Raw genomic sequence first — 26830 nt, 5'->3', positions numbered from 1 at the left:
GCACCTCCTTGCTCGATGCCTCGACGTCATATCCTTCAGTGCACTTTTAACCAAAGCCCAACATTGCAGCTAGGAGCGGATCAGAAGCATGTCCTGAGGGCCATGTAATTACGCAAGCACATACACTATTAGGTCCGATTAGGACCAGATATTTTTTTTTACGGAATCACGTACTTATCGTACGCGGTCGTAATTATTACGATTAACGTAATTCTCTTTGTACATCACAGATGTCCGATGGTCGCTCCCCTCACCCGAAAGATTCATTACTGCTTCAGGTTCCACTAATTCGTGTTTACATAATTGCACCTGGTTTTTTGCAGGACTGGACGTCGCCTACGACAGCTACCGTAACACATGCCGCTCCGGTGGCATCGTCGTGAAAGGTATCAAGGGCAGCATAGCACAGCGGCGTTCGGTACAGCAGACACCATGTCTGGAGGAGTACCGCTTCGTGCCGTACAAAGACAACGATTCTGCAAAGGAGCAGCGATATCGCTATCTGCGAGAGTACGTTGAAGTGTGCTCTGGAATTGTTCGCCGTATGCTGCAGTCTAACAGCAAAAACAGCACCCTTATGCTCGAATCCGAAGACGCTTACCCCGATCTACACGAAAATGTGTCAAGCAGATCTCTCAACGGTGTCGCTGTTAACCTCAGCCTACTGAATGTCCTCCTCGCCGTCAGTAAGGCAGCCAACGACTCCACTTCACTGGAATATTGTGTCCGGTCATCGCTGGAAGACCAGAGGCGAAGCCTAAATAGAGACATACTGAACACAGCGTTGTTCGAAGAAGACCCTTTGAGGTGCCTGCTTGATGTCGTCCTAGAGAATGTGGACTCCAAAAAGGTTCGAGTTCTCGAACTAGCTGCCGGGAAAAATCCGTTGCTCGTCGCTCCTTGGGTACTTCAGTGGTTATCTCTACAGGACATCCACCTTAAGATCGAGTACACTGTGGCCCACCCTTCGCCAGAGAATCTGACACCAGAAGAAGTGCCGGGAGGCATCAACATTATTTCCTATGACACGTCATCTGCATCACAGGAAGGCTTCCACGAGGCCGACTTGACAATTTTGGCTCGAGGGGAAGTCGACACTAAGGATGATACAAATGTTCTAGCCAAGCACTTGTCGTCACAGTGTAAGGAGCTGAGTTTCGTTCTGCTGTCACAGCGGATAGCGTTCACCCCTGCCGAGATGTTCCTCTCGGGCATGGACGGCACTGTTTTCCGTGAACACTCTGACGATGAGGCAATATCTGAATTCAAAGCGCATGGTTTGCTACTCGTCGGCTTCAAATCGAACAACTTGTCTTCGCTGCTTCTGTTTCGGAAGTGTTCAGTGGTCGCAGACGTCAGCAAGCACGTCGTGGTAAGGGTGGAAAACAACACTGCATTTGAATGGGTCGACATGCTCAAGGAAAACGCACAGCAGCATGACGTCAAGCTAGCCGGAGAGAACCTATGGATGCTTGCTGAAAACGCCGGCACTAGCGGCATCGTTGGTCTGACCAACTGCCTCCGGCAGGAGACCAGAGGACGCCGCACAAGGTACTTGCATTAATGAATAATGGCTCATTTCGTCGCGTTCACTCTTTCCGCGATCCAAAAAGTTGGATGCCATTTCAACATGCATTTTGAATGATTTCACAAAGCAAGAAAAGCAAGCCATATAGAAAACGTCCTTGACTATGGGGGCTGTAAGACAGTCAGAATCGTTACAGGGAAGGCCGCAGATAAGCAATATCGGTATGTCCAGAACACATGAAAAGAAATCAATAAGCATTTCCGCACAACGCAGTTGTGCATGGACCTACCACGATGGTCTAGTGGTTACGGTGCTCGACTGCTGGACCGCAGGTCGCTGGATCCAATCCCAGCCGCGGCGGCCCCATTTTCGATGGAGGCAAAAATGCTTTAGGCCCGCGTACTTAGATTTAGGAGCACGTTAAAGAACACCAGATGGTCAAAATTTCCGGAGCCCTCTAATACGGCGTCTCTCGTAATCAAATCGTGGTTTTGGGACGTTAGACCCCAACGATTATTATTATGCAGTTGTGCATGGAAGCTAAATTAGCAAACAGGCCAGGGTAGTAGCCTTACATGATTTTGTGACGGTAATTGAGCCACTTATCGTAATGTAGTCAGATGCTTGCGAAAGAAATCGACAAAGAAAATGTGTATACAATTAAGAGAACCTATGATTACACTTCAATAAAGAAGCACAAGCTTTTACTGAAAGTTCTCACGTAGACCCATGAAATATTTTAAATTCGTAACTGTGGTACAAGTACTTTTCAGAAGCCAAAAAACGTTTCTAATAAGAAAACGTTGCGCATGTGTATTCGCGATGTCAACAAATTTGCGAACTGATTAGTCATTATGGTCGCGTGACTAATCAGTTCGCGTGATCCTGTATCCCTCTGCTTTTTATCTTTTCGTAGATGCGTGTTCGACGCAAGTCACAATGGTAGAAACGAGGTCTCCGACTTTAGCCCCAGTAACCCGAGATACGCGGACATTTTTCAACGAGGCCTGGTGATGAACGTCTACCGCGATGGACAGTGGGGATCATTCCGGCACCTGTGTATGACTTCCGGTGAGTTTCGTGGTCTGGCGCCTTCGACTGCTCTGGATAAAAAACTGAGAAATACCTTGAGATGACGAAGACAAGCACTACTAGTAGCAAGAGATTGACAGAAGTGAAGGTGCATATTCGCATCGAGCTCCACCGCTGAAAAGGCTGGCGCTGCAGTCGGCATCGCGAAGTATTAGGGATGACGTGATTCCTTCGTCTACTTAAATGTGGCTCAGCGGGCTAAGAAATCTGGTTTTAGCAACACTAAGAAAGGCTCAGCGCTGCTATGGTTCGACGCTCGCCTATGAGATATTACAAACAACTAGGAACTAATGGTCGAATCGTGGCGAAGGGTTTTCTTATGTCGTTGTGAACGATGAAGTCTAGCTGCATAGTGAAGTATTTTTAAACAGTTCCGAAAGCATACTCGCCACAATATCTGCTATTGTCGCGTGAGATGCTCATATGCTGAGACCTAAAGCCCACTGACACGGTGCAAACATATGTCTCATGTACGATATAACGCGTTTGTGAAGAAGAAAAGGTACTGTTTCGCCACAATGACGAAGCAATGAACATGATACCGAACAAACTGCAGTGTAAGGGTAGCAGATAACTTTAGCATCCGACCTGGCGTAGCTCGAAAAAAGGCTGGCGTAAGGCAACGCGGCTGCTTCGGCTAGCGAAACGACCTTTTTGCTGTTTGTTGCCTATACGTAAACTGAGCTGGGAGAGCACGGGACGTATCAAGGTATAAGCCGTCTGCCGATCCCTTTCGAGATAGGATGCGCGCGACCACCCCCGGCTGCTCGAAGTACGCAGTTCCTGCCAGAGCCATGTAGTTTCTCCTCCACCCCCCCCCTAACAAGCAGGCAACCACGGGTCCTCTGCGCGACGAAAGACGGCCGGCGGGTTTCCTCTCCGCTTGAGGAGCGATCGTCGGCTGCCTTCGCACGTTCACTCACACACAGAAAATACGACGCGCGGGGCGATGTTGTCGCCCTGAGCTTTATACGGAACCTCATGGAGACGGAAACTGCGAAAATGCGCACTGAGTGTCCATTTCATTACTATTGCAATAGAAAAGAAAGCCTGCGCTCTCGCGCACTCGGCAAGGGAAATAGGCTTTTCCTGTACAGAAAACTTCAACAGCGCGGATAAACACGAACTAATGAAAAGAGAGCTGAAACGGAGAAGCGCTGTTTTCGTCCGCTCCGATATTTTTCCGCGCTGTTGAAGTTTTCTTGACGATGAATTACCAACTCGGCACTAACGCTCCCGTTAATCGGTTTGCCTGTACGCTCTTTAATATGCCGCTTTCCCTTCTTGTTGGGCGTTAAGCCGTAATGCAAGTTTAAATCTAGGCGCGATTACAGTGCTGGTGATCTAGTAAATACTTGATGCGTTAATTATAATAAACACATCTTGAACAATCACATTGATGCGCGCTTTCGCTTGTTCAGATCAGTTATTTGACAAGGTGTCGATAACTTGCACGAAAAATGGCAATCTCCATGAAGATAATATGAGAACGATTCTCAAATTAACATTTTCGTTCACTTTCTTACATCGTGCAAATAGAACTGCAGTGGAATTGGTTGCAATTTTTGCATGTCTCAGCAAGGGCTTACATATCGAAATTTATGGGAGCAGAATTTGAATTAGCTTTATGGCATTTTTATCTTGTTATGAAAATAATGTCCGTGTCTTCCTGTTGAGGCGACCTGGGGGTGCGCTCACGTTATCAATTACCGAGCCACGGCCTTCGCGTATCTCAGCTTAAGATATCCTTGCAGATGTGGTGCGCCCACAGTGGTATACGAATAGACCTTTTTGAAGCATACGAGCGCCACCAACGGTCGCGCAAGCGCTCATGGTAAAAGCTTGTACGCCTCAGCAGCCGCTGCGACGAGCGCTCTGGCCTCACGCTTTAGCTTCCCGCTTGCGCCGTGCCAGCACTTCTCAGAGCAAGTGAATTCGGCAAGTTGCAACATATTACTGCGTAATGCAGTCGCGAACTTCAAGATGCGATGGCCTCTCTACGATGTCCATTTGTATAGTGTTTTAGCGTGCTACTGTTGGACCATCTGTGCGGCTCCGAATCGTCATTAAACTTTTTGCGCCAGTGTGTCGTCCGAGCCTTAACATGGCAGGCTTTTGTTGGGCAGTACCGCCAGTCAGGGACCCTGTTTGGCAAGCCGGCTAGGCCAGTGGCATTTCTGTCCACTCCTGTATCGGCGTAAATTAAATAAAAAGATATAAGTCGGTTTCGTCGATGAAGTCTAGGAGCGGTTTATGCAACTCGCGGATGCATTTGGAATCAAAGTCCACCGACACAGTCGACGAGCGCAACGTGACGTTCTGATATTTAAAGAGTACGCGAGAAAACATAATCGGCATTGTATAGTAAAATAGGGTATACATTGATTAGACAAAGTGCGCGTCGCACGCCCCATAGGTACAAAACAATAGTCTTCATTGACACTAACTGCACGTGTTGCATTTCACATGCGTCGGTTGTGTTCTGGCGTGTTGGCTCACAGGTTATCATGCCCTAGAAATGTATAGCCCTGAGCAATATGAGATAGAACACTGAAATTTTATTTTAAAAGCCGTAGCGGCTAAACGCAGTTGGCAAGTGCAAAAGTGTTCATGACACCAAATGAGTGGGAAGGTATCTTTAAAATTCAGTACGTCACATTCATATCAGTACATTACAAGTAATCGGCACGTGGATGAAGATGAATTCGGTGTTCCAGCTCATATTGGTCACGATATAGTACGCCTTGATAATATCGGCACGCGATAACGCGCATGCCGCTTAACTGCTGCAGCGGATGTACAGCAGCTGCGTTATTCCATTCACATTTCATGCGTGCAGATGCGTTCGGATGGGCGCAGTATTTACTATGTAAGAATAGTCAAGAAGTGGCGGCGTCTTCGTTTCGTTTCGTGCTCGCACAGCGTCAACGAGCAGCAGGCTCGCTCGACGTACGCACCTCTTCCATAGTGCTCCGCGTGCCCGCAGGCAGTTCGGGGATTGCTTAAAAAAGGTCTATTGTGTAGCACAGCCACGGTACGCGGGCCGGTCCAGTTATGACTTACCATCCAAACGTATGATTTTCTCTCTAACAGCTACACTCTATACACGGGTGTTCATCTCTAACGCCTCTTGAAATATTCACTGCAGGCGGCCCAAAGAAAACAACGTTCGCCTTCTTAGGCATGCATACACGGGGTGACCTGTCCAGCTTGCAGTGGTACGAATCACCGCTGAAGTACGCCTGCTTCTCTGACAGGACGGCCAACGATGGCACGCTCTGCGATGTGTACTATGCATCGCTCAACATCCGGGACGTCTTGCTGGCCACGGGAAAGATCGTACCGGAGGCTATCGCAGGTATGAGCGGCACGGGGTTTATAAGGAACTTTACTGGCAGAGACGATAGACAAGAAAAAGGCATGCATGCAGACTTCTTGGCATATAAAAGATAAATGATTTTGCGAAGAATGCGCACGTTGTCGGGTGCAAGTTAGTCCTTATGATTTTAAAACGTACTCCTTATGTGTACGCCACTGCAATTTAAGCAATTAAGTGCTGCTCGTTCCATTTACCCCGCAAAACAATTTGTGCAGCAGGCGAATAGCAAAGTGTCCGTAGCTTGTAATTTGCCAGTTCATTTATTTCTTTTTATTTACTTATTTATTTATATAACGTGATTTTCGGCATGGTTATTTTCTAGACGATCTGCTTATTCATCGACAAAGTAGGAGATGCGTTAGTAGAATTGTATATCCCATCTGATATCGTTTTATTTCATGAAATATAATATCTTCAGCCTTAGAAGGATGATGCGTAAATTTTACATATTTTTCACACCGTGCTCCATAATTTGCGCCTGAACATGTCAAGAGAAAAAAACTGGACCGCAGGCAGCTGGTGGTCTGTTAGATTGGCAGAATTGATGCCAAAGTAACAGAGTGCAGTCCAGAACGGCAGAGAGTTAAGGAGCGTCCATGTGTAGTAGCCAACCCGCGTTCAGACATTTTTGCTAGGCTCTCATTTGCCGATTAACGTCCAAACTGGCATTTCAGGCAAATGGGCCTTTTCGGACTGCATCATAGGAAACGAGTTCTCAGGCCGGGACAGCCAGGGCCGCCGGGTTATGGCCATTGCGCCGAGCAGGGCCATAGCCACCATGGCCATCACGGACCCGGACTTTGTGTGGGAGGTCCCTGACACTTGGAGCCTCGAGGAAGCCTGCACCGTTCCTTTGGTCTACTTGACTGCCTACTACGCGCTCATAATACGAGGCAACATGCAGCCCGGGGAGTCCGTTCTGATCCACTCTGGTAGCGGAGGCGTGGGACAGGCATCCATCGCCATCGCCCTCTCTATGGGTTGCACTGTCTTCACCACCGTCGGTAGGATATAATAGTTGTTGGTGTTTAACGTCCCTAAACCACGATATAATGATGAGGGACGCCGTAGTGGAGTGCTCCGCAAATTTCGACCACCTGGAGTTCTTTAACGTGAACCTAAATCTAAGTATACGGGCCTCAAGCATTTTCGCCTCTTCGAAAATGAGGCCCCTGCGGCCAGGATTCGATCCCGTGACCTTCAGGTCAGCAATCGAGCACCATAACCACTAGATCACCGTGGCAGGTCATCTTCGGTAGGAGGCACCCATTGCCGTTTGGCCTTAACGCCCATCGGTGTAGAACCAATGCAGAGCAACGAAAATAAAAAGATTCATTCAATAATTTCCTAGCAGAACCAAAATATCAGTAGTCAACACTTTGTAAGCCTTTAGCGCTCACGCTGTGTATATATATTTCTGTGTATATGTATTGTTCTATAGGGTTTTGTACGGCTGTATCAGCACGTCCGCAGCGGGGGTGCAGTGGTCCAGGCGGTTAGCTGCTGACCAGGAACACGCGGGTTCGATCTCGGCAGTCGTGGTGGAGCATTTCGATGGAGGCGAAATGGTAGAGGCCCGTGTACTGCGTGGCGTAAGTACGCGTAAGAACCCAGATGGTCATAATTTCCGAAGCCCTCCACTAGGGCGTGTCCGGATTAATTCTGACTACCTGGGGTTCCAAAACGTGCACGTAAACTAGGCACACGGTTGTTCTTTGCATTTCGCCCCCATCGAAATGCAGTCGCCGTGGCTGGGAATCGAACCCGCGCCATCGAGCTTAGCAGCGCGTCAGCTTACGTGGTAAGCTACCACGGCGGATGTTGGCATTAAATTCAACTCGCAGATGGGGTAAGTGTCTGAATGAGCACAGAACCGCGTTGCGATGCCGTCGGTAAGGGCGTCCAGGTACGATTGTAAGCCGTGTGTTGTAACGTTTTGAGCATTAACCGAAAAGTATATGAAGGTGTCGTTTAACGTTTTGAGATGAAAAGCATTCACCCGAGCTCAATGTGGCGCTGAAGCTGTTCACAATTTCTCAAACATACACCTGTTGTCATCAAGCGACCAGTATGCAGTCCGTAGGACTATCAGATAGGTGCGTGACCAGTTAAGCATGGAAGGGCGTCGCCCTAACAATTCCCCCGATGTCGACTTTCGTTGTGAAAAGGCGGCGACAGAAAGGCTCCCAAGACGTTGACCAAGGATCTGATGTTCATGCCAGTTTGACCAGTTGCTTTGGACAAAAACAGCCTCCCCGCTGCTGCTTGCTTCGATAGCCGGTAAGCCAGGGTCGACGTGGAAGGTATCGAAGGCGCCGCAAGAATTGGGCCAGCGGCAGAAGACTTCGCGCCTGGTAAAGCCAGTGAAGCAGGTCTCGAATATGGCACGAGTGAACTTGTCTCGGACGAAAACAAGTGCTTCAACCAGCAACGTTCCAGGAAAGGGCGACATTTACCACAGCGCGTGCGTCGCGTGGTTGGCGTTGACGAAGAAGTGACTGTCCAGCCGGATAAACCACGGGTCCGGCATGTCAACGCACAGCTACTGGAGGCCATACTGGCGTGGTACATTTGCCGGAACATGCATGGCGGTCTCATACTCCCCATGGCAGAGTCGCTGCAATGACGTTGACATAACTGGGCTTGTCTTCTGGAGTCACCAATATCGGCAGACGGTCAAAAATTAAGGCGGAAATTTGGGCTATCGAGCATAATATGACGTGATTTTACGCTGGTATTCACGTCCCATTAAGCCACAACTTCTTTTTACCGGATACACGCGACGCCGATCGTACCCGTAGGCGCTAGTTTGAATCCGCCACTCAAGTCAAGCATGTTAGTGCATTCTATCTCTCGCCGTACCCGATGTACCTCGACAGGCTGTTGACAGGCTTCACACAGACGCCTCATTCACATCACATAAGTTTCGAGATATGAGTTGAACCCACGCCATGTTTTTGGAATAGCACTCCAGGTTGGTCTAGTTGGTTCATACTTCTTTGTACGCAGCGCAACTGAGACGAAGACAAAATACATACTAGAGACATAGACGTACGCTGCATGTGTCCCGTATGAATCTGGCTTCGCCTCAGTCGCGCTGCATGTAACTCATTTTTATTGCGATAGCAATTATATGGCCATCTCGAAGGCTTTTTGCCGTCGCTGTTGGCGTCGTCGTCACTTTCTGTATAAAGTGCAAATTGTCAACATCACCCCGTGCATCGTATTTTCTACCCGCGAGTAAAGCTCGCGAGGGCTGGCGACAAACGCGGCTGAAGCAGAGATGAAACGACCTGGCCACCTCCGTCGAAAGGAGGGCGCATACCTTAACATAACCCTGAGTGCGAGGCCTGCCATCAATTACTCATCAAGCAGAGAGGAAACGTTCCACCCGCCTTTAGTGAGGAGCGTGAAGGGACGCCAGGGGGGGGGGGCTGCGTCGCTCGAAATGCGCGGTCGCGCGTGCTATGCCGACAGACATCAGGCGACGCCTCATAAGCTTATTGTGCTCTCAACGCCTACTTCGCGTTTAGAGTTTAGAGAACTGACAGCACGAAACGGCTTCGGTTCCTGGAGCGGCCGTTTTCCCTTAAACCAGAGCTATGTTGAGTTACGCGAGATCGGATCCAAGAGATCGGATTAGCTGTTAGCCTTACTTCGTATAACATTATAATTTGATGCTATCGCATTCACTGCATCGCCCTTAAGCGAAACTGTGACTTTTTTCCTTCGCAAATTTCGTTCCACCAACAGGTTCTGCGTCGAAGCGAGAGTTTCTCAGATGTCGCTTCCCGGAGCTCGAAAATCGACACTTCGCCAGCTCGCGTGACACCTCCTTCGAAGCGCACATACTCAGCGAGACCAAGGGCAGGGGTGAGTGGCGGTTTGCAAAAAAGGCTTGGCTGAGCGTTCAACCTCTGCTTCCTCCGTTTTCCTGCTTGCTTGATATAAATAAAAGTAAGCCTTTTACAACGGCTGCACCGTGTCGAGGGCCTTCGCGTAGACAGACGACAAACCAGCCCAGTCTTCGTGCTGAACGTCCTTTCAATTAGCATAGGTAAGCCATAGCTAGGATAACGCTCATTGCTATTTCCAGTGCAAATTAGATAACCCCAACGCAGAATACTTTTAGGCTTCAGTACCATGATGCCACTATATACAAACTCACTGAAAGCATTAGTTCTTTTCAGCAAATATCTCTTATAGACTCAAAAGTATAAAAATGCTACTCTCTGAGCTAAGCTTCTGAGGTAACGAACCAGCACTATTTCTAAATAAATTAAATAAACTAATTGGGCACTCATCAACTATTGTAATTTCGCAGGCAGTGTGTAACTATTGGCGGAGTACATAGCAATGCGGTAATTTACTGCCGGACTCTTATTCTGTGCTATTAGCGCCTTTAGTACGAAGCAATACACCGCGATGGAACACCCCTAAAATTCGTTCTTGAACAAATTACAAAAAAAAAACGCCAGGCCTGCGCTGAAACCGCAGCACAGTCACAGCGAAAGCTGGAAGAGCGGCGTTTCTAGAGCCTGTTAAGCTCTCTTGGGGCGACAATACAAGTACACTAGAAAGGTACCCATTACGCCATAAATCACAATTTTTGTGAAGTTGGGAAGCACTTACTAAGCCATTATTCGTCATTCTGCGGAGAAGCGAGGCACCAGCTACACGTTTGTAAGGCATTATGTGCACTTTGTTGACGCGACGACTGATGACGATGAAGAATTATGGCTCAGCCCTTTGTAATGGGTTGCAATCTTTAAACGGCCCACCAGTTATGTAATTTGCATTGGGTGACGCCCGGTCGCTATTTCCCTCTCCCGTCATGCTGTGTAACATACGTTGACGTGGGAGACAGACGGGGCCGGGCGAAGAACTTTACTGAGACCCCGAGGAAGTGGATCATGCGCTTATCGGCTTCCTTGGCAACCAATACAAGTGAACTTGCGAGGATCCCACTACGCTATAAATCATTGCAATTTTTGAGAAGTAGGGCAGCAGGCACTCTGCCATTTTTCGTCATTCTACGGAGAGCGTTGGTACCTGCTAAACGCATGTAAGGCATTATGCGCAATTTGTTGATGCTGTGCCTGATGACGATGAAGAATTATGGCAAAGCCCTTTGTAATGGGTTGGAAGCATTCAACAACCTACTCGTTGCACAATTCGCATTGTGTGACGTCTGGTTACAGAATTCGCGTTGTGCGACGCTTGGTGCTTATTTTACTCCTCTACCACCCTATATTGCATATGCTAATGTAGTTCCTTCCCGACATGAAGCCTGTATAGGACCTTTTTGCAAAGCAGTTTCAAGCACCGGCATGGCTCAGAGGTTGAATACTGGGCTCCCACGCAGAGGGCCCAGGTTCGAACCTCGTTCCATCCTGGAATTTTTTCTTTATTTCGTTTTTTTTTCTTATTTCGAGCGATACTGGTTACGGACACCGGCGGCGGCGGCGGCGGCGGACAACTACGGCGCCAAAAACGGCCGGTGAAATGATCTCATAACAGCTTTCGCTGTAAAACATTGCGCACAGGCTTTGCTTATCGCACAAATGATCTCGTACAGGGGGCTGCATCTAGGTCTTTCCTTGAGGCTCATAAGCGAAACAAGTCTAACAGTGATTTTCTTTCTCCATTTCACCGAAGGAGTTGACCTCGTCCTCAACTCTCTGACCGAAGACAAGCTGCAGGCGAGCGTACGTTGCCTGGCAGATGACGGCCGCTTCCTGGAGATCGAAAAGTTCGACTCGTCCAAGAACTCATCCTTGGGAATGTTAGTGTTTTGTCGGAATGTCACTTTCCATGGCATAATGATGGACAAAATGCTGGTCGACCATAGCTACTCGACCGCTGATAAGCGTCGTCTCTTCGCAATGGTTTGCGACGGCATCGCTTCCGGTGTCGTTCGGCCTCTGGACGCCATTTTGTTCACGCGAAACAAAGCCGAGGAAGCCTTCCGATTCATGGCCTCCGGGAAACACATTGGAAAAGTTGTGATACAGGTGAGAGATCTTTGATTCACTGGCATATGCGGCTCATGAATTGCAAAATCGAATGAAGGCCTAAAACCGTACGCTTGTAACTCTCAAAAGCTCCTCGTTTAAGTTTTAAAGGATTTCATATATCCTGGGTTTTGCATCCCAGACTGTGATCGTCAAGCGCTCAGTAGCGGAAGGCTACATAGTCATTCTGACCATCTGCACTATAAAAAAAAAACGCCAGGCCTGCGCGGAAAGCGCAGCACAGTCACAGCGAAAGCTGGAAGAGCGGCATTTCTAGAGCCTGTTATAAACTATCCAGTGGCTACTAATACAGGTACATTAGCAACGTACCCACTACGCAACAAAGCGTAATTTTTGGGAAGTTGGGAAGCACCCAGCACGACACTTTCGTTGTTCTGCGGAGAAGCGAGGTACCATATGTAAGCGATTATGTGCGGTTTGTTGATGCGGCGGTTGATGACGATGAATAATTATGGTTGCGCCCTTTGTAATGGGTTGGAAGCTTTAAACGACCCACTAGTTACGTAATGCATATTGTGTGACGCCCGGTCGTTATTTAACTGTCCCACCACGCTTTATAACACACTTTAACCAGAGAAACGTAGAGCGAGAGAGAGAGAGAATTGACTTTATTGAGATCCTGAGGAAATGGATCATGGGAGCCTTATGGGCTTCCTTGGCAACCAACAGAAGTGGACTTGCGAGGAACCCACTACGCTATAAATCATTGTAATTTTTGAGAAGTAGGGCAGTAGGCACTGTGCCATTTTTCGTCATGACGATGAAGAATTATGGAAGATCTCTTTGTAATGGGTTCGAAGCATTCAACAACCTACTCGTTGCGCAATTGGCATTGTGTGACGCCTGGTTACAGAATTCGCGTTGTGCGACGCTTGGTGCTTATTCTACTCTTTTACCACGCTATATTGCATATGCTAATGTGGTTCCTTCCCGACATGAAGCCTGTGTAGGACCTTTTTGCAAAGCAGTTTCAAGCACCGGCATGGCTTAGAGGTTGAATACTGGGCTCCCACGCAGAGGGCCCAGGTTCGAACCTCGTTCCATCCTGGAATTTTTTTTCTTATTTAGTTTTTTTTTTTCTTATTCGAGCGATACTGGTTACGGACACCGGCGGCGGCGGCGGCGGCGGCGGACAACTACGGCACCAAAAACGGCCGGTGAAATGATCTCATAACAGCTTTCGCTGTAAAACAGCGCGTAAAAAGGCTGTGTTTGTCCCACAACAATAACCGTCATTTCTCTCGCATGTATTTCCTTGCATTATCGCCATGAGCCAGGCACTTCCAGGACACGAACGGCATGCGTGTTATTAGTGTGGCATAGCGTTTCTGATAGGACAGCGGCGAGCGCCGTGTTTTCAAGAAACAAAACGCAAGCCAGATAACAATTACCCTTGTGTGACAAAAAGACGCCCTTTTTACGTGTTCTTTCCATAGAGTGCAGCTTTGTTTGGCGTTCGCCTACTAAGTGCAGCATCGCGAGCGTTCTTCGAGAATCTCAGCAATGCAATGGGATAGGCACTGTGCGTTGAAGGATGCATAGCTTCTTGTTTCTGAACAGATTTGCAGATCATCGTGTGAAGACACGGTATGTGCCTATCTATGTTATGGATGTAACTGGATGTAACGTTATGTTCAGTACTCACGTGATACCATGAAGTGGTTTTTCGTTCGCAAGACAGTAAGACTTGCCGTCCGCAAAAACGGGCATTGTGACAAATAGCTTTTAACTCCGAGATTTTGTACTGTTCGATCTTCTGGGGCAGTGAAATTTATTTTCTACCACCCGGCGTCGCTACTAAAGCATTGAACAAGGTGTAGGTAAACTCGTTCCGAAGCCCCCTTAGAAAGCCGCGCGTAAGGTGGCGATGGTCGAGTCACGGCAGCGTGATGCAAGTGTTCTCATTAGGATGTCGGGTCGATGACTTCCGTGGAGCGAAACATAAATGGTAAACTTTTACATCAAAGCCGGAAGCGGAAGTTGCGTTGCGATATTATGCTCGTGGGCATTTTTGTATTCCTTGAGGCGCGACTTACTGGCTACTGAGCGCAGTATTAGTTTTTAGATGCGAAGCATCTTATGGCGGAGTTCAATGCCGTGTGCGGCGTGACCACCCTTACTGCGCATGCACAAACCCTCTCCACACACCTCCTCTCCACTCCCCCTCTCCACCTCTCCACTCCCACTATTAAACGCGTGCTCGACATGCCGAAACGCTGCTTCGCATCGCCTCATGGTCCCTTATAGCGGGAGATGGTGTAATTTTTTTTCAACTCGAAGCTGGCCTGCAGCTTGCCCAAAATTACTCGCCAACTTCCAATTAAACTTTTTGTCCACTTTTCTCAAGAAAGTGAGGGTATATAATGGAAATGAAGGGCATTGCAAAATGAGTTTAAATGTCGTCTTTTCTTTTACGTACATGACCGAACCGAATAATTGTGTTTCATTGAATGAAAGGTCGTACGGCATACGCGTCGTCGCATTGTACTGGCTATGTCAAACCTACGCACGCAGTTATTGAAGTACTAACAGATATTTGCAGCACGTGCAAGTAGGCTCGTAACAGCAATTGTCAAACGAGAGTGTTGCACCATGTTATCGATACAAAGCATTTTGACATTCCACTTATACTCGCCAGGGTGGTCTAGCGGTTATGGTCCTCGACTGCTGACCCGAAGGTTGCGCGTTCGAATGCCGACCGCGGCGGCTGCATTTCTGATGGAGGCGAAAATGCTTGAGGCCCCGTGTGCTTAAATTAAGTGCACTTTAAGGAACCCCAGGTGGTCGAAATTTCCGGAGCCCTCCACTACGGCGTCTGTCATAATCATATCGTGGTTTCGGAATGTTGAGCCCCAACAATTAATATTATTGGCATGCCATTTATCCTGCCTGTTATTTGGTCAGAGATTACCTTAGGGAAAAAGAACAAACGCTGCTACTAGGTGTGCCGTCGCGTAGCGCTCAGCTTCCATCGTCGCGGCGAGAGACAGAACGTCGCATGCAGCTGCCTCCAGATCCACGATAGCGGTCTGAAGTCAAACCTTCGTTTTTCAAAAGAAAGGGTCCACACTTGCTCAGGCAATGTTTGGCGCGAAGCGCACCCCTCGGCTTCAATAAATACGCCAAGAAGTCACAAATCAGGATCGAAACGCAGCGCTAGAGTGAGCAATGTCACTGCTGACATCAAAGCTCTGCTTATTCTTGCACATGTCCTCTATATGCTGTGGCAAGGCGTTGCTGATTGTTCATTAAAAACAAAGAAACACGCTGTGGTTACTTCAAAGTTAATCGTCACCTTACTTGACAATATATTATTTCTCAATTTTTAGCAAATCACTCTTTTGCAAGCTCCTTGCGACACACCTACACGTACTTGAACTGAAATTTCCGCTCCCCGAAAACGCCTATAGGTAGGCTGCCGCGTATACCTATAGGCGTTTCAGGGGAGCCAAGATTTCATTACGGTTCGCTTTTAAGGCACTGCACAATACTGTCGCGGCTACGCCTACAATACCAATGCACTGCTTACCTCCGCGATTCTTTGACGAGTTATACAAAACTCTGACCACCAGATGCGACCGGAAGAGTCCCACCGCCATGCCGCCCCAGCTGTACCTCTCGCTGTAGAGGCCATAGCGCGCCCCTGCTTCTACGGGCACAAATCGTACGTGATCGCCGGAGGCCTGGGTGGCTTCGGTCTGGAGCTCGCCGACTGGATGGTGACCCGCGGATGCCGCAAGCTGCTGCTAACCTCTCGATCAGGGTTGAAGACCGGTTACCAGAAGCTATGCCTGCATCGTTGGCGTGCCGTTGGCGTCCAGGTGCTGGCCCGAAGTTCAGACGTCGCGTCCGAAGAAGGAGCTCGCACGGTCATCGAAGAAGCTGCCTCTATGGGACCCGTAGGCGGGATCTTCAACCTCGCGATGGTGAGTGACCTGCTCGTCATACTTCATTCGGCAAGAAATCTCGTAGACTACTTTTCATAATCAGCATGCAAAGCGGGGAAACTGCGCAAGCACTGAGTGTCACAGGAGCGACGAGTCTGTGCGCTTACAGGCCAACTCAGGCGATTTTTCGAGGTCGATGGATCTCAATGAAATTCGCTGGGTACGTTCCTTTGCACGTTTCCGTCATTTATGCCAAATTGCAGGCTTGAGACATGCGCAGATTGTTTGCAAATGAATTTTAAAGATTGTCCGCAAACGCCCTCCTGGCTTCCCACAATTATTGGCAACGTTGCGTCTGTAACGTCAGTATTGGGAACGCGGTGGAAGTGACGCAGCCGAGGGCACCGCTAACTTCGGCGCTTCGGCCGCCACAGTGAGCGTCTGCTGTGCACAAGGCGACAGACAGCGTTGGTTTGGCCGGCGCTTCGCTGGTTGTCCCGGCTGTCACAGTTTTCATACTCCTCGCCGGCGTGACCGGCATGCCTTGCACGACTTCCGGTTCGTTGGTAACAACGTCTACGTCATACGTAGACAGTACACTTGGTTGTGTTTCGCTTTCGGTGTTGCGCTTTTTTGCTTATTTGAAATTATTCTCCAATTTGCCGAGTATTTCTGCTATCGGGCCCGTAACAGGAGTGTCTCAGGAACATAAAAGCACCAAAAAATCGCCGGAGTTGGCCTTTAAGAATGCGGTTGTCTTTCATATGCTTTACCTTTTTTTACGGAATAACCACTTCATGTATGACAACCACCGCTTACGTAAGGGTACATCATGTCACGCACTATATGTGCACGTCGTTGATTCTGGCATGCGACGTAGTGTGCACGCATTTTTGAACAACGAAGCTGCCTAGGCCGGCCGTAATGTCCACCCTGCCGCAAAACTATCACCATCATGAATGGGTACGTGCCACAGAAGTTGGGGAAATCCCACTACTCACCGCTACGGCGTAGCCTGGTGCAGTATAGTGCAGCAAAGGAAAGGGAAGTGAGCCTGAGGACAAGATGTGATGGTGAGGAGGAGAGAAAGGAGAAGGGGAGATAGTAAAGCGTAGCACAAGAAGAATGAGAAAGAGAAATAAATGCAGAAAGAAAAAGAGAGACAGAGAGAACATCAACGAAAGGGAGAGAAAGAAGAAGAAAGGTATAAAAAAGATAGAAAGAGAATGATTCTTGCCGAAGAAAATTCTTCACGTGATGGGATTCGAACCCGCGTACCCTCGTTTCGAAGGCGAGCGTCCTAACCACTCGCCTGTCCAGGCACGCTAGCAGGGCAGACCTAGAGAGTTATGGGGCGTCCTAAAAAAGTGCCTACTTTCGAGGAGAAAGCCGCGCATCTCGAAGCTACACGTGTCGGTCGACGGGGAGTGCGATCGCCGACGGGCCCGTGCTTCGCTGTGCCAAGCTTTGCGTGACTTAGTGCAAACATTAAAATTTTTTCACGTACAAATACAAACCTCCACGAAGAATCTCTCTTGGGAAATTTCTAAGTGATATACCGGCGTAGTGTTTTATTGTAGAAAATTCCATGCTTCCAGCCTTCCCTGCAATATTGTTGTCGGCCAGCGTCGGCACAGTGTTTTCCCTCTTCTTTCAAGCACAGGGCATTGACAGCACGAAAAATGAACGAAGGAGAAGCGAGGGGACACAGACAAGAACTGTCTGTTTCCCCTAGGCTATCATTCGTTCATTTTTCGCGCGGTTAATATCTTCCACAATGGAGTACCAACTAGCCCAAATCTTCACCGCACTTTCTAGCGTTCCTCAACGTATAGGTCTTTCGCCCAATTGTCAAGACACTAGGAGTGTCGCGCCCTTCGTCTGAGAACGAGTATACCAGGAAAATTTATTCTGTGCTTGACATTTACTTCTTTATATCCATTCGTCTTACGTGACAGAGGGAAGGACACAGTATTCTGGTTAAGTTGGCATGTAAGTGGTTGAGCATTTACAAATCCTTCTTCAACAAGAGCGCGAGAGGCTGGTTGTTATAATGTGCCACTCCGCCTTTTCGGTGACGAATAGGATGCCATTTGCAATGCCTTTCGCGTAATCATAAAATCATGCGTTGCTGCAGTAGGCCATAATTTAACGTTGATGAACTTGACTCATCGAGGTACCTTGATTCTGCATGGTGCCTTCTATGCTTTCGTCTATGATACGAATAGTAAGGCAAGTGCCTCGTTTCATCGTAGCCTAGTGTGCTGCATGGAGTATAGAAACCGAAGCAGACCCCAATCGCAAGCAAAAAAAAAATAACAAGATAGCGCCACATTCTCACAGATGATTGGGATTTATTATGGCAATTGGCGATGATGGTTTTCGTCCGTAACAATAATAATAATAATAATGTAAATAATAATAATAAGAATAATAATAATAATATTAACAATAAGGAGAAGAAGAAGAAGAAGAAAAATAACAGCAACCACAAACGAGTTTATTCGCGTTTCTGATTACTATAGTTTCTGAAACAGCTGGGAATTTCGTGCCGCGCTTTGGCACTGCACACACAAACATCAAGGAGAGGTGGATCAGGACATCTCCTTTGCGACCCCACAGAACTATACTGCCGATCAAGTGATCTTTACTAAATAAAGCGTACAAATAAACTAACAAATACCACCATTCTCATGCAGGTTCTTCGCGACGCCCTCGTAGAAAACCAGACGGTGGAGACATTCGAAGCAGCGTGCAAGCCCAAGGTAGCCGGCACGCAGCTCCTTGACCAGTTGTCGAGACAGCTGTGTCCGCATCTCGACCACTTCGTTGTCTTCTCGTCCACGTCGTGCGGGCGCGGCAACGCAGGCCAGACAAACTACGGCTACGCCAACTCTGTCATGGAGCGAATCTGCGAGCGCCGCGTCGCTGACGGGCTTCCCGGTGAGCACCAGTAAAGTTACGCTAACATTGGGGTCACACCTTCGATCACGTCTCAAAAGTACGCACACCTCTGTGATTCCTAAACGCAGTGCGACCAGTGAGGTCTGAAAAAGTTATTGGTGTGAAAGTCACGTTTTGAAAGCGAAGCCATATTTTCCGCCTCCTAAGCCTCCATTGCCAAAAACTAGCCCACAGTAATGACAGAGAAATCTTTTTTGTCGCGCACCCAGCGATCTTAATAATTACGATTCGGCCGGATAGGTAGTTCTAGACGTGCTTATTTGTGTGGCACTGCTTCTCGTTTGGAGCCTAAGCATATTAAACGCGAAGCCGTTTGAGCTAGCCGTAATTTGTGTGTGCGGCCTACCAGAAAACTATCATCATCATGAACGGGTATGTGCCACACAAACTTGGAAAATCCCACTACTCACCGCTGGTCCACTAAAAAATGAAGGCAATATTTAGCCCAAGAAATTATTATCATCACGTGCCACAGAGATTTCGCAGATACCACGACTGTGGACATTCACAAAGAAAATCTTCGGCACACCACGCGAGCTCTCATACCTCCGCGTGGTCATGACCTCCCGAGTGGACTTAAGCCTGTTTCACATGCGAGCGACCGAGCGGCGGTGCCCGCAGCGATCGAGCGGCAGCAGGACGCTCGGACGCGGCTTCGTTTCACATGCACCGCTTTTGCGCGGCGCGCGCCTCTGCGATGCGCAGTGATGGTTGTGGGAAGCGCCCGTTATCCGCGGGTTTCCTTTCTCCGGGGCTTGCTTGTTTTGGTGCGCTTGGGTTGCAAGTTTCACGAGCCTTCTACTTCGGTGATCGATTTTCACGCGCCTAAACCTTGAATAATGAAAATGTGCAGTGTATCAGAGTGCAATTAAACAACTTCAGTAGTCACGTTTATTTCTGTTCCAGCTTTCTTTTTTTACCACGCAAGTCATGTTGCACGCCCATACACTTGGCCATGGAAAAGCAAAAGAAAGAATTTGTTCTTGGGGTTTTAAGCTTTCACAGGGCTTTCGGTGACCTTTGCTCTCGAATGCCGCAAGGCGTTGGTGCGCCGTATGGGCCGGCAAGCGGATGCAAGCGGCCCAGTCGACGACATTGTGGGTTTGTGAAGGAGCTCGTCTCTTTTTTTTTTTTTTTGCCTATGGGCATTCTGCAGTAAAGAGGCGGCGGCATTTGTCGTCTTCGGGGTACGTGACCACTAAAAAAAAAAAGGAAAAGATAACAGTAAACTGTTCGAACGTGCTGCACCAGAGTAGTAAAAAAAAAAAAACTGAAACGTCTACTGCGAACAAGTGCGGAGTGTCGTAGGTTCCCCCTGTCCGGACCTATGTTGGTGTCACGATTCGATAAAAATACAAAAGAACAAAATGACACGTGCAAACGATTTGTCTGCTTTGATGGAAGCGCAGTAAAGGACAACAAAAGGAAAAGAACGGCGTTTTCTACACTGCCAGCTCGTTGCAGCGAATGTCGTCTGCTAGGAAACCGAGTCGGAGCGAGTTCCTCCCGGCGCGCGCGGCTGCCTCTCGTCTCCATCCCTACGGTCACGTGCTCCCCGCGTCACTGCTCCCCCATTGGTTGACCTTGGGCAGCCGCTCTGCCGCTCGCGAATTTTTCCAACTCCGGCGAACTCGATCGCGCGTCCACTGGTCGCTCTAAAAAACCTGTTTTTGGGCTTCCGCGACGGCAGCCGCTCCGCTCTTGGAGCAAAATCGCTGCATGTGAAACAGGCTTTACTCGTCAAGAGGAGGTATCGCTCCGAAGAGTTCGCGTGAGTGCGGCTGTGACGCCTTCAATCCGCGCTAAGTGGGGATACACCGACACAACTTCAAGCTGCCCAGTTTGTCCTGCGCCGGTGCGGGAAGCAGACTTGCACCACCTCTTATGGACACGCCCTGGTATACAAGCGGCTCGTCGACGCCGCCTGCGGCGTGCGGGACTTCAGCACACCAGGCAACCGGACTTGCAGCGATGGGTATACGGTCCGAACCATAGGTCCCTCCTGGACTTCATGGAGGAAACACGGCTGCACCATTTTGTGTAATGTGTATTGATGCCGCAGGCAAACTAACGCAGTAAAAGAAGAGGGAGAGAGAGAAAGCTATAGAAAGAAAGCGAGAGAAATAATTGTAATAAAGACTTAAAAAGATAGAAAGAAAGAGAAATATATAGAAAGAGATTGTACTTCACAATCATAAAGTTTCGCTGCTTCAAGCCTTGCGCGACTAAATCCAAGCTTCGCCATTTTTTGGCAAGTTTTACAAGAGTCATCACAAAGTATTACTTTTTCTAGGGCGCAAATATCACTTATTTTATAATTACCACTGTATTTGCATTAACATATCAGATTTGCGGAATCCCGATAGGAGCAGGAAGAGTTATGAAAAGAAAAAGAGGGAAAATTAAAAAAAAATAGTCCTACCTGTAATCAGTATTCGGCCTGCACAAGGTGAGACTTACTTACACGTGTGCCATCCTATTATACGCCCCAATTATTCACTGTATTTAGCTCATATCGACTAAACTCGCCATCGAATCATCCAAATTGCGTTTGACCAAGCAGTAGTATGACGAAGAGGGCGCTAACCAGGAAAAATACCTGCATTTTTTTACGTTGCCTTTGTGCCTCAACCACTGTGCACAAGGGAGCAGATTAATATCTAGGCACTTGTAGGCGCCAGCACAGGAGATAACATTACCGGAAATTACCAATCCTTGAGTAAAGTTAGACTGCGTGGGACATAAAGTAAAAACAAACATGGTTGATCCCTCCGTCATAGGAATCGGAATAACACGAAAGTAAAGCGTGCCCTTACAGAAGTACCTGAATGTTTATTGTACATTGATATAAGACAGTTTGCACAATGTATATTGATGTATGGCAGCTATAGCACCGTTTAACGTGGATGCGCCCACTTTGATGGTTGGTGGTACATCTCCGTCCCGACGACTAACGTCCCTGCTAAATGATTAAACAATCCCTTGTGGTGCAGTAGTTAACGGTGAAAGCGTAATCAGTGAACTAGGTGTGATAGCCAGAGAAGCGTCGCATACTGGACGCAGAACTTGGTCGCCATCCCGCGGCATGGTAAAATGGGATTGAACACCACGGCCGGACTAGAGGGAAACACAAAGCGCGTCGTGCCGCCCCGGTAGCCCAGCCGCGATTTTTCAAGGTACGAGCGCGTGAGCGGGGAACGCGGTGTTACAGCCAGGTGAGGCAGACGCGCGTCACAGAGCTATGAGCGATGCCGACGCTTTTACGACGCTTGGCTAAGGTCGCCACCTCGCGGTGTGTTAAGGCATTGACAAAATTGAACTTTTATTGAAAACGCGCCGAATGGGAGGGACGTGTAACGCGTTGCAGGTGCTAATCGCGGTGGCCACAGTAATGACGAATTACTTCATTTTACCGCTCCCAGAGGGCAACACCACCCCGCCAACCGAGATAGTGGTAGATATAAAAGGGGCATTTGTAAAGCCACCGGAGTCTGTGACCTTGGCGTAGTGGATAGCGTGCCCGGCATCTGTTGTTGCGGACCGAGCGTTCGTGGGTTCGATGCCCGTTGATGGAACTTTTTGTCTTTGCCATCTGGTCGTGTATATGTTTTCTACGTCATTTCCGTGACGGAAATACGTCACTGAAGTCTTGGTGGACCCCCGGCATAAAACACTTTCGTGTTAAAAAGGATTGATTTTTTAGCATTCAAAGACAATAATCACTTATCAGTAACGAAATTTGATGACTCGGAGCTCGGAATCAAGAGAAATGTCATCATTATTTTTTAAAATAAGCTGGTATAGTACGCAATCATCTAAAGGTGCCTGGCCATCAAAGAAATGTCAGTTTGGAGGTCGTTACTGTAGACTGAAAGTGTACAGGGCCGTGCGCCCTGATAAACACGGGTTTGCACCGGCGATTGAGCAAAACGTTTATTCGTTTGCGTAGATGAACCATTGGCGATTGCTCAGAAATTTGTCACCTGCCGAATACGAAATGATCAGCAATGTCTGTTTTTCCGTTCTTCCGTCACTTTTGTCATTCGTGCTTCAGTTCGTGGTGACTGCACAGAACACATCGCAACTCTCCATTGCTTTTGTCGATGCAGGCTTGGCCATTCAGTGGGGTACCGTTGGCGACGTCGGACTGATCGGCGAGTCCATGGGGCAACAGACGTTTCTGCTTGGCCTCGCGCCGCAGAAAATTAGGTCTTGCATCGCAGTCATGGACCAGTTTCTGAGCCAGGGACACCCCGTGGTCTCTAGCTATGTAAAGGCCGATCAGTCCCCGAAGCTTGACGACGACAAAAAACAGGACCTCATTCAATCTGTGGCTCATATACTTGGTGAGTACGAATATTTGCCAGACATACAAAATAATGACAATCCAACCGTAAATAAGAATGACCGCACAAGAGATGTGATTTTGAAGCGAACGTCACCACAAGAGAACTTTTTTCATCCTGACGTAGGCAAATGTATGCAGGGCAAAAAATTTAATTACTCTACGCTTTTAGCTTTATGGCCGGCGGAAACCTTTATATCATTCTTTAGGAATGCCTACCCTACCTGCTCCAGTCCTCTCGTATTCTTCAGTGAATTTCTTTTTCACGCGTAGACTACCCTCCTGGGCATACGAAGCCTTGCGCAGATAATCGAGGCTGATTGCTAGTAGTGGATTCTTGTTCTCTCGCCTGGCTACGCACTATTATATCTCTATTTTGCATACTTATCTTCAACCCTAATTTCATACTTCCCTGTTGATATCTTCAATCATTCGTTGCAGTTGATCGTCCTTACTGTCATTGTTGCTGAAAACATGCACAATGTCATCTCGGTACCATAAGTTGCCGAGATGTTCTCTGGTAATTTCTATTCTTATTTGTTCTCAATCTAGGCGCTTCAATCCATCTTCTAATCATGCAGTGAAAGACATGCGACCCACCCCCCTCTCTCTTTTTGCCCCTTAAAGCTGCGCCTATCAATGTCTATTCCACGGTTCGCGGCTTTGTCCACAATTTAGTAAGTTGAACCCTTTTCGTAAGCCTCCCAGTATCTGCCATGTAGGCCAGTACTGGTAAGATGCAGCAGTTACGTATTCTTCTCTACTGGACACTCGTAAACTGTCATTCATAATTTCGAGAATACCTACCAAAAACACTCCACCTAATTTTTATCCTTCTAGACACTCTAGTCTCGTGGTACGGATCTACGGCCACTACCTGCCCTAGGTAGATGTATTCCCCTTCAAGCTCTAGTGCTTCGCTATCTATCGCAAATGGCTATCCTCTTCCGAGACGGTGGAACATTACTTTAGGTTTCTGCACATTAATTTTTACGTATGTATATGCTTCCAAGAAGAGAGCAGAGTGCGTTAGGGAACAAAAGGGTGTTAAAGACATCTTAGTCGAAATCAGCAAGAAGTGGGCAGCGCATGGAGCGCGAAAGCAAGATAACAGCAGGTCATTATGAGTAACAGACTGGAATCCAAGAGCAGGCAAGCGTGCGAGGGGATGGCAGAATGTTAGGTGGGCAGGTAAGATTGCCCAGTTTAGGGGGACAATGTGCTCGCAGCAAGCACAGGACCAGGTTCATTGAAGGAAGATGAGAGATGCCTTTGACCTGCGGTAGGTGTAGTCATGCTGATTATAATTATGATGATACTGCACTCTTACCTAACCTCTTTCACGCTGCGCTTGAGTCAAAAATGCACCCGCATTTCATGAATGTCGCATCAATCTGCCTTCGTCGGCGCGCATGTTCCCAAAGGCGTCAAGGAAACGTCCAGACTGAATCCGGACATCAGCCTTGGCGAGCTGGGCATCGACTCCCTTATGAGCGTCGAGGTGAAGCAGACCTTGGAGCGGGACTACGACATTACCTTGTCCATACGAGAGATTCGGCAACTAACCATCGCCCGGATTCGACATATTGGTGAAGGTCGCAGAGACGCCTCATCCTCGAATAACAAAACTAGTCCAGCAGATGGAACATAAGGTGAGCAGCACTACCATCGCACTTCATGTGCAGTTAAGTTAAACGCACTTCAAATAACAGGGTAGGGCATCGTTTATCCAATATTTATGGATGTCAATCAATATGTATAGTGCTCTCGCAATTTCTGCGTGTGCTATGTTAACCAATGCCACGACCGACAGGCATACAAGCAGGAACGAACAAAGGGGCGGGTACGTAGGCAGGCAGAACAGCTAGATAGATAGAAGATAGATATATAGTAGATAGATAGATAGATAGATAGATAGATAGATAGATAGATAGATAGATAGATAGATAGATAGATAGATAGATAGATAGATAGATAGATAGATAGATAGATAGATAGATAGATAGATAGATAGATAGATAGATAGATAGATAGATAGATAGATAGATAGATAGATAGATAGATAGATAGATAGATAGATAGATAGATAGATAGATAGATAGATAGATAGATAGATAGATAGATAGATAGATAGATAGATAGATAGATAGATAGATAGATAGATTAAGGAGTTGCACAGAGGTTAGTCTGCTTGGCCGTGGAGCGGTCGTAATGGCGGTGGGCAGAGGTTTGAATGCTCAACGTAGACGCCTGTTCTTAGTGAAAATGGCGCAATTTGTTACTCTTTTTTTGCCAGAAATTTCTTTAAGGTAGCGTCAGAAAAGATACTTAATGCCAGCAGCTTATCTCATGCACAAATCATAATGATGCTACCGTGTGTGCCATCAGCCGCACATTGCCCCCGACAAGCGCATACGTCTTGCACGCCGAAAGCAGGATTTCCCTCACTTGCGATGGTGCTGCTTCATGTTTAACTGGATCTTCACCTTGGAACTTTGCATTCAAATAAAGAGGAAGAAACTTGTGGAAGCACACTTATATCCGATAGCCGGCCGCGGTGGCGCACTGGTTATAGTGGTCGGCTACTGACCTGAAGGTCACAGGTTCGGTTCCGGTCACGGCGGTCGCATTTCGATGGAGGCAAAATGCTAGAGGCATATGCACTTTGCGATATCAGAATATGTTAAAGAACACCAGATGGCCGAAATTTCCGGAGCCCTCCGCTACGGCGTCTCTCATAATCATATCGTGGTTTTGGGACGTAAAATCCCAGATATTGCTATCACCTATATCCGGCGGACCAACCAGATGTGCGTGCTGTCTGGTGGCGAGTGTATGACGGCACATTGTGCTTTCAGTTAAAGCTCAGCTCTTCACATTTCAATCATTCTTCATTCATGGCGCGATCTGGGGACCAATTATGCAAGCGCTGCAAGTTGGTGATCTATATGCTAGTGATCCATAAGGTCGTAATGCATGCTGCGGCAGTAGAAAGGAAGGGGGTCTTGAAAAGTCAATTTGGAAAACGTAATTGGTTTCGCGCCAACTTAGCCTCGTTTTAGTGTGCTTTCCGGGTTTTTTCTTCTTTTTTTTCGTTGTCGAAGTTGTTCTTTTAATGCTTGGTTATAGTTCGAAGTGCGCAGTGATCACATGATTATTCGTTGTCGATGTGTCCCTAAATATTAAAAATTTATTCTTCCACTTTCGTGGTGTAAATTTCATTGAGCTGAGCCCATGTTTTTCTTGGCGTTACTTTCGTGTTTATCTTGTTGAAGAAGCCGTGAAAATGCGTTACTGTGCATTGCAGCCGGCTCTCGAGGCCCTCTGTTGGCCTTCCGTTATATCTCTGGCGAGGTGCCAGCAAATGCTGTCATATATTGCGGTACCTAATGCTTAGCTGCTACACAACTTGAATGATTCAAATTGCTGTTTGATTCTGCGTAGGCTTATCTGCGTTTTCCGTGCCCTCTTTGCTTCGCAGTGCTGCGACGCCAAAATCGAGGTCAGCGTGGTCAAAGGCCGTCATCATGACTTCGTGTGTGGCCAGGCAGCTCAGCAGTGCGCAGCCATCGTCAGACGGCCACTGCAACGGGGCGGCTC

At 47.8% G+C, this 26830-nt stretch overlaps 1 protein-coding gene across 1 annotated transcript in view; it reads left to right on the top strand.

Annotated features, from left to right (window-relative positions):
* LOC119398705 (fatty acid synthase-like) overlaps positions 1 to 24881 on the top strand; it is a 108995-nt gene extending 84114 nt beyond the window's left edge. The window contains exons 13-22 of the mRNA XM_037665529.2: positions 324 to 1551; positions 2445 to 2611; positions 5769 to 5978; positions 6674 to 7003; positions 9753 to 9872; positions 11658 to 12013; positions 15607 to 15960; positions 18621 to 18864; positions 22995 to 23231; positions 24655 to 24881. Coding sequence (XP_037521457.2) covers positions 324 to 1551; positions 2445 to 2611; positions 5769 to 5978; positions 6674 to 7003; positions 9753 to 9872; positions 11658 to 12013; positions 15607 to 15960; positions 18621 to 18864; positions 22995 to 23231; positions 24655 to 24881 — 3473 coding nt within the window. The remainder of the gene's footprint in view (positions 1 to 323; positions 1552 to 2444; positions 2612 to 5768; positions 5979 to 6673; positions 7004 to 9752; positions 9873 to 11657; positions 12014 to 15606; positions 15961 to 18620; positions 18865 to 22994; positions 23232 to 24654) is intronic.
* The last annotated feature ends 1949 nt before the right edge of the window (positions 24882 to 26830 follow it).

Source organism: Rhipicephalus sanguineus, chromosome 7 (assembly GCF_013339695.2).
Source record: "Rhipicephalus sanguineus isolate Rsan-2018 chromosome 7, BIME_Rsan_1.4, whole genome shotgun sequence".
Lineage (NCBI taxonomy): Eukaryota > Metazoa > Arthropoda > Arachnida > Ixodida > Ixodidae > Rhipicephalus > Rhipicephalus sanguineus.
Note: the sequence above shows the minus strand (reverse complement) of the source record. Positions and strands in the feature narration are given on the sequence as shown.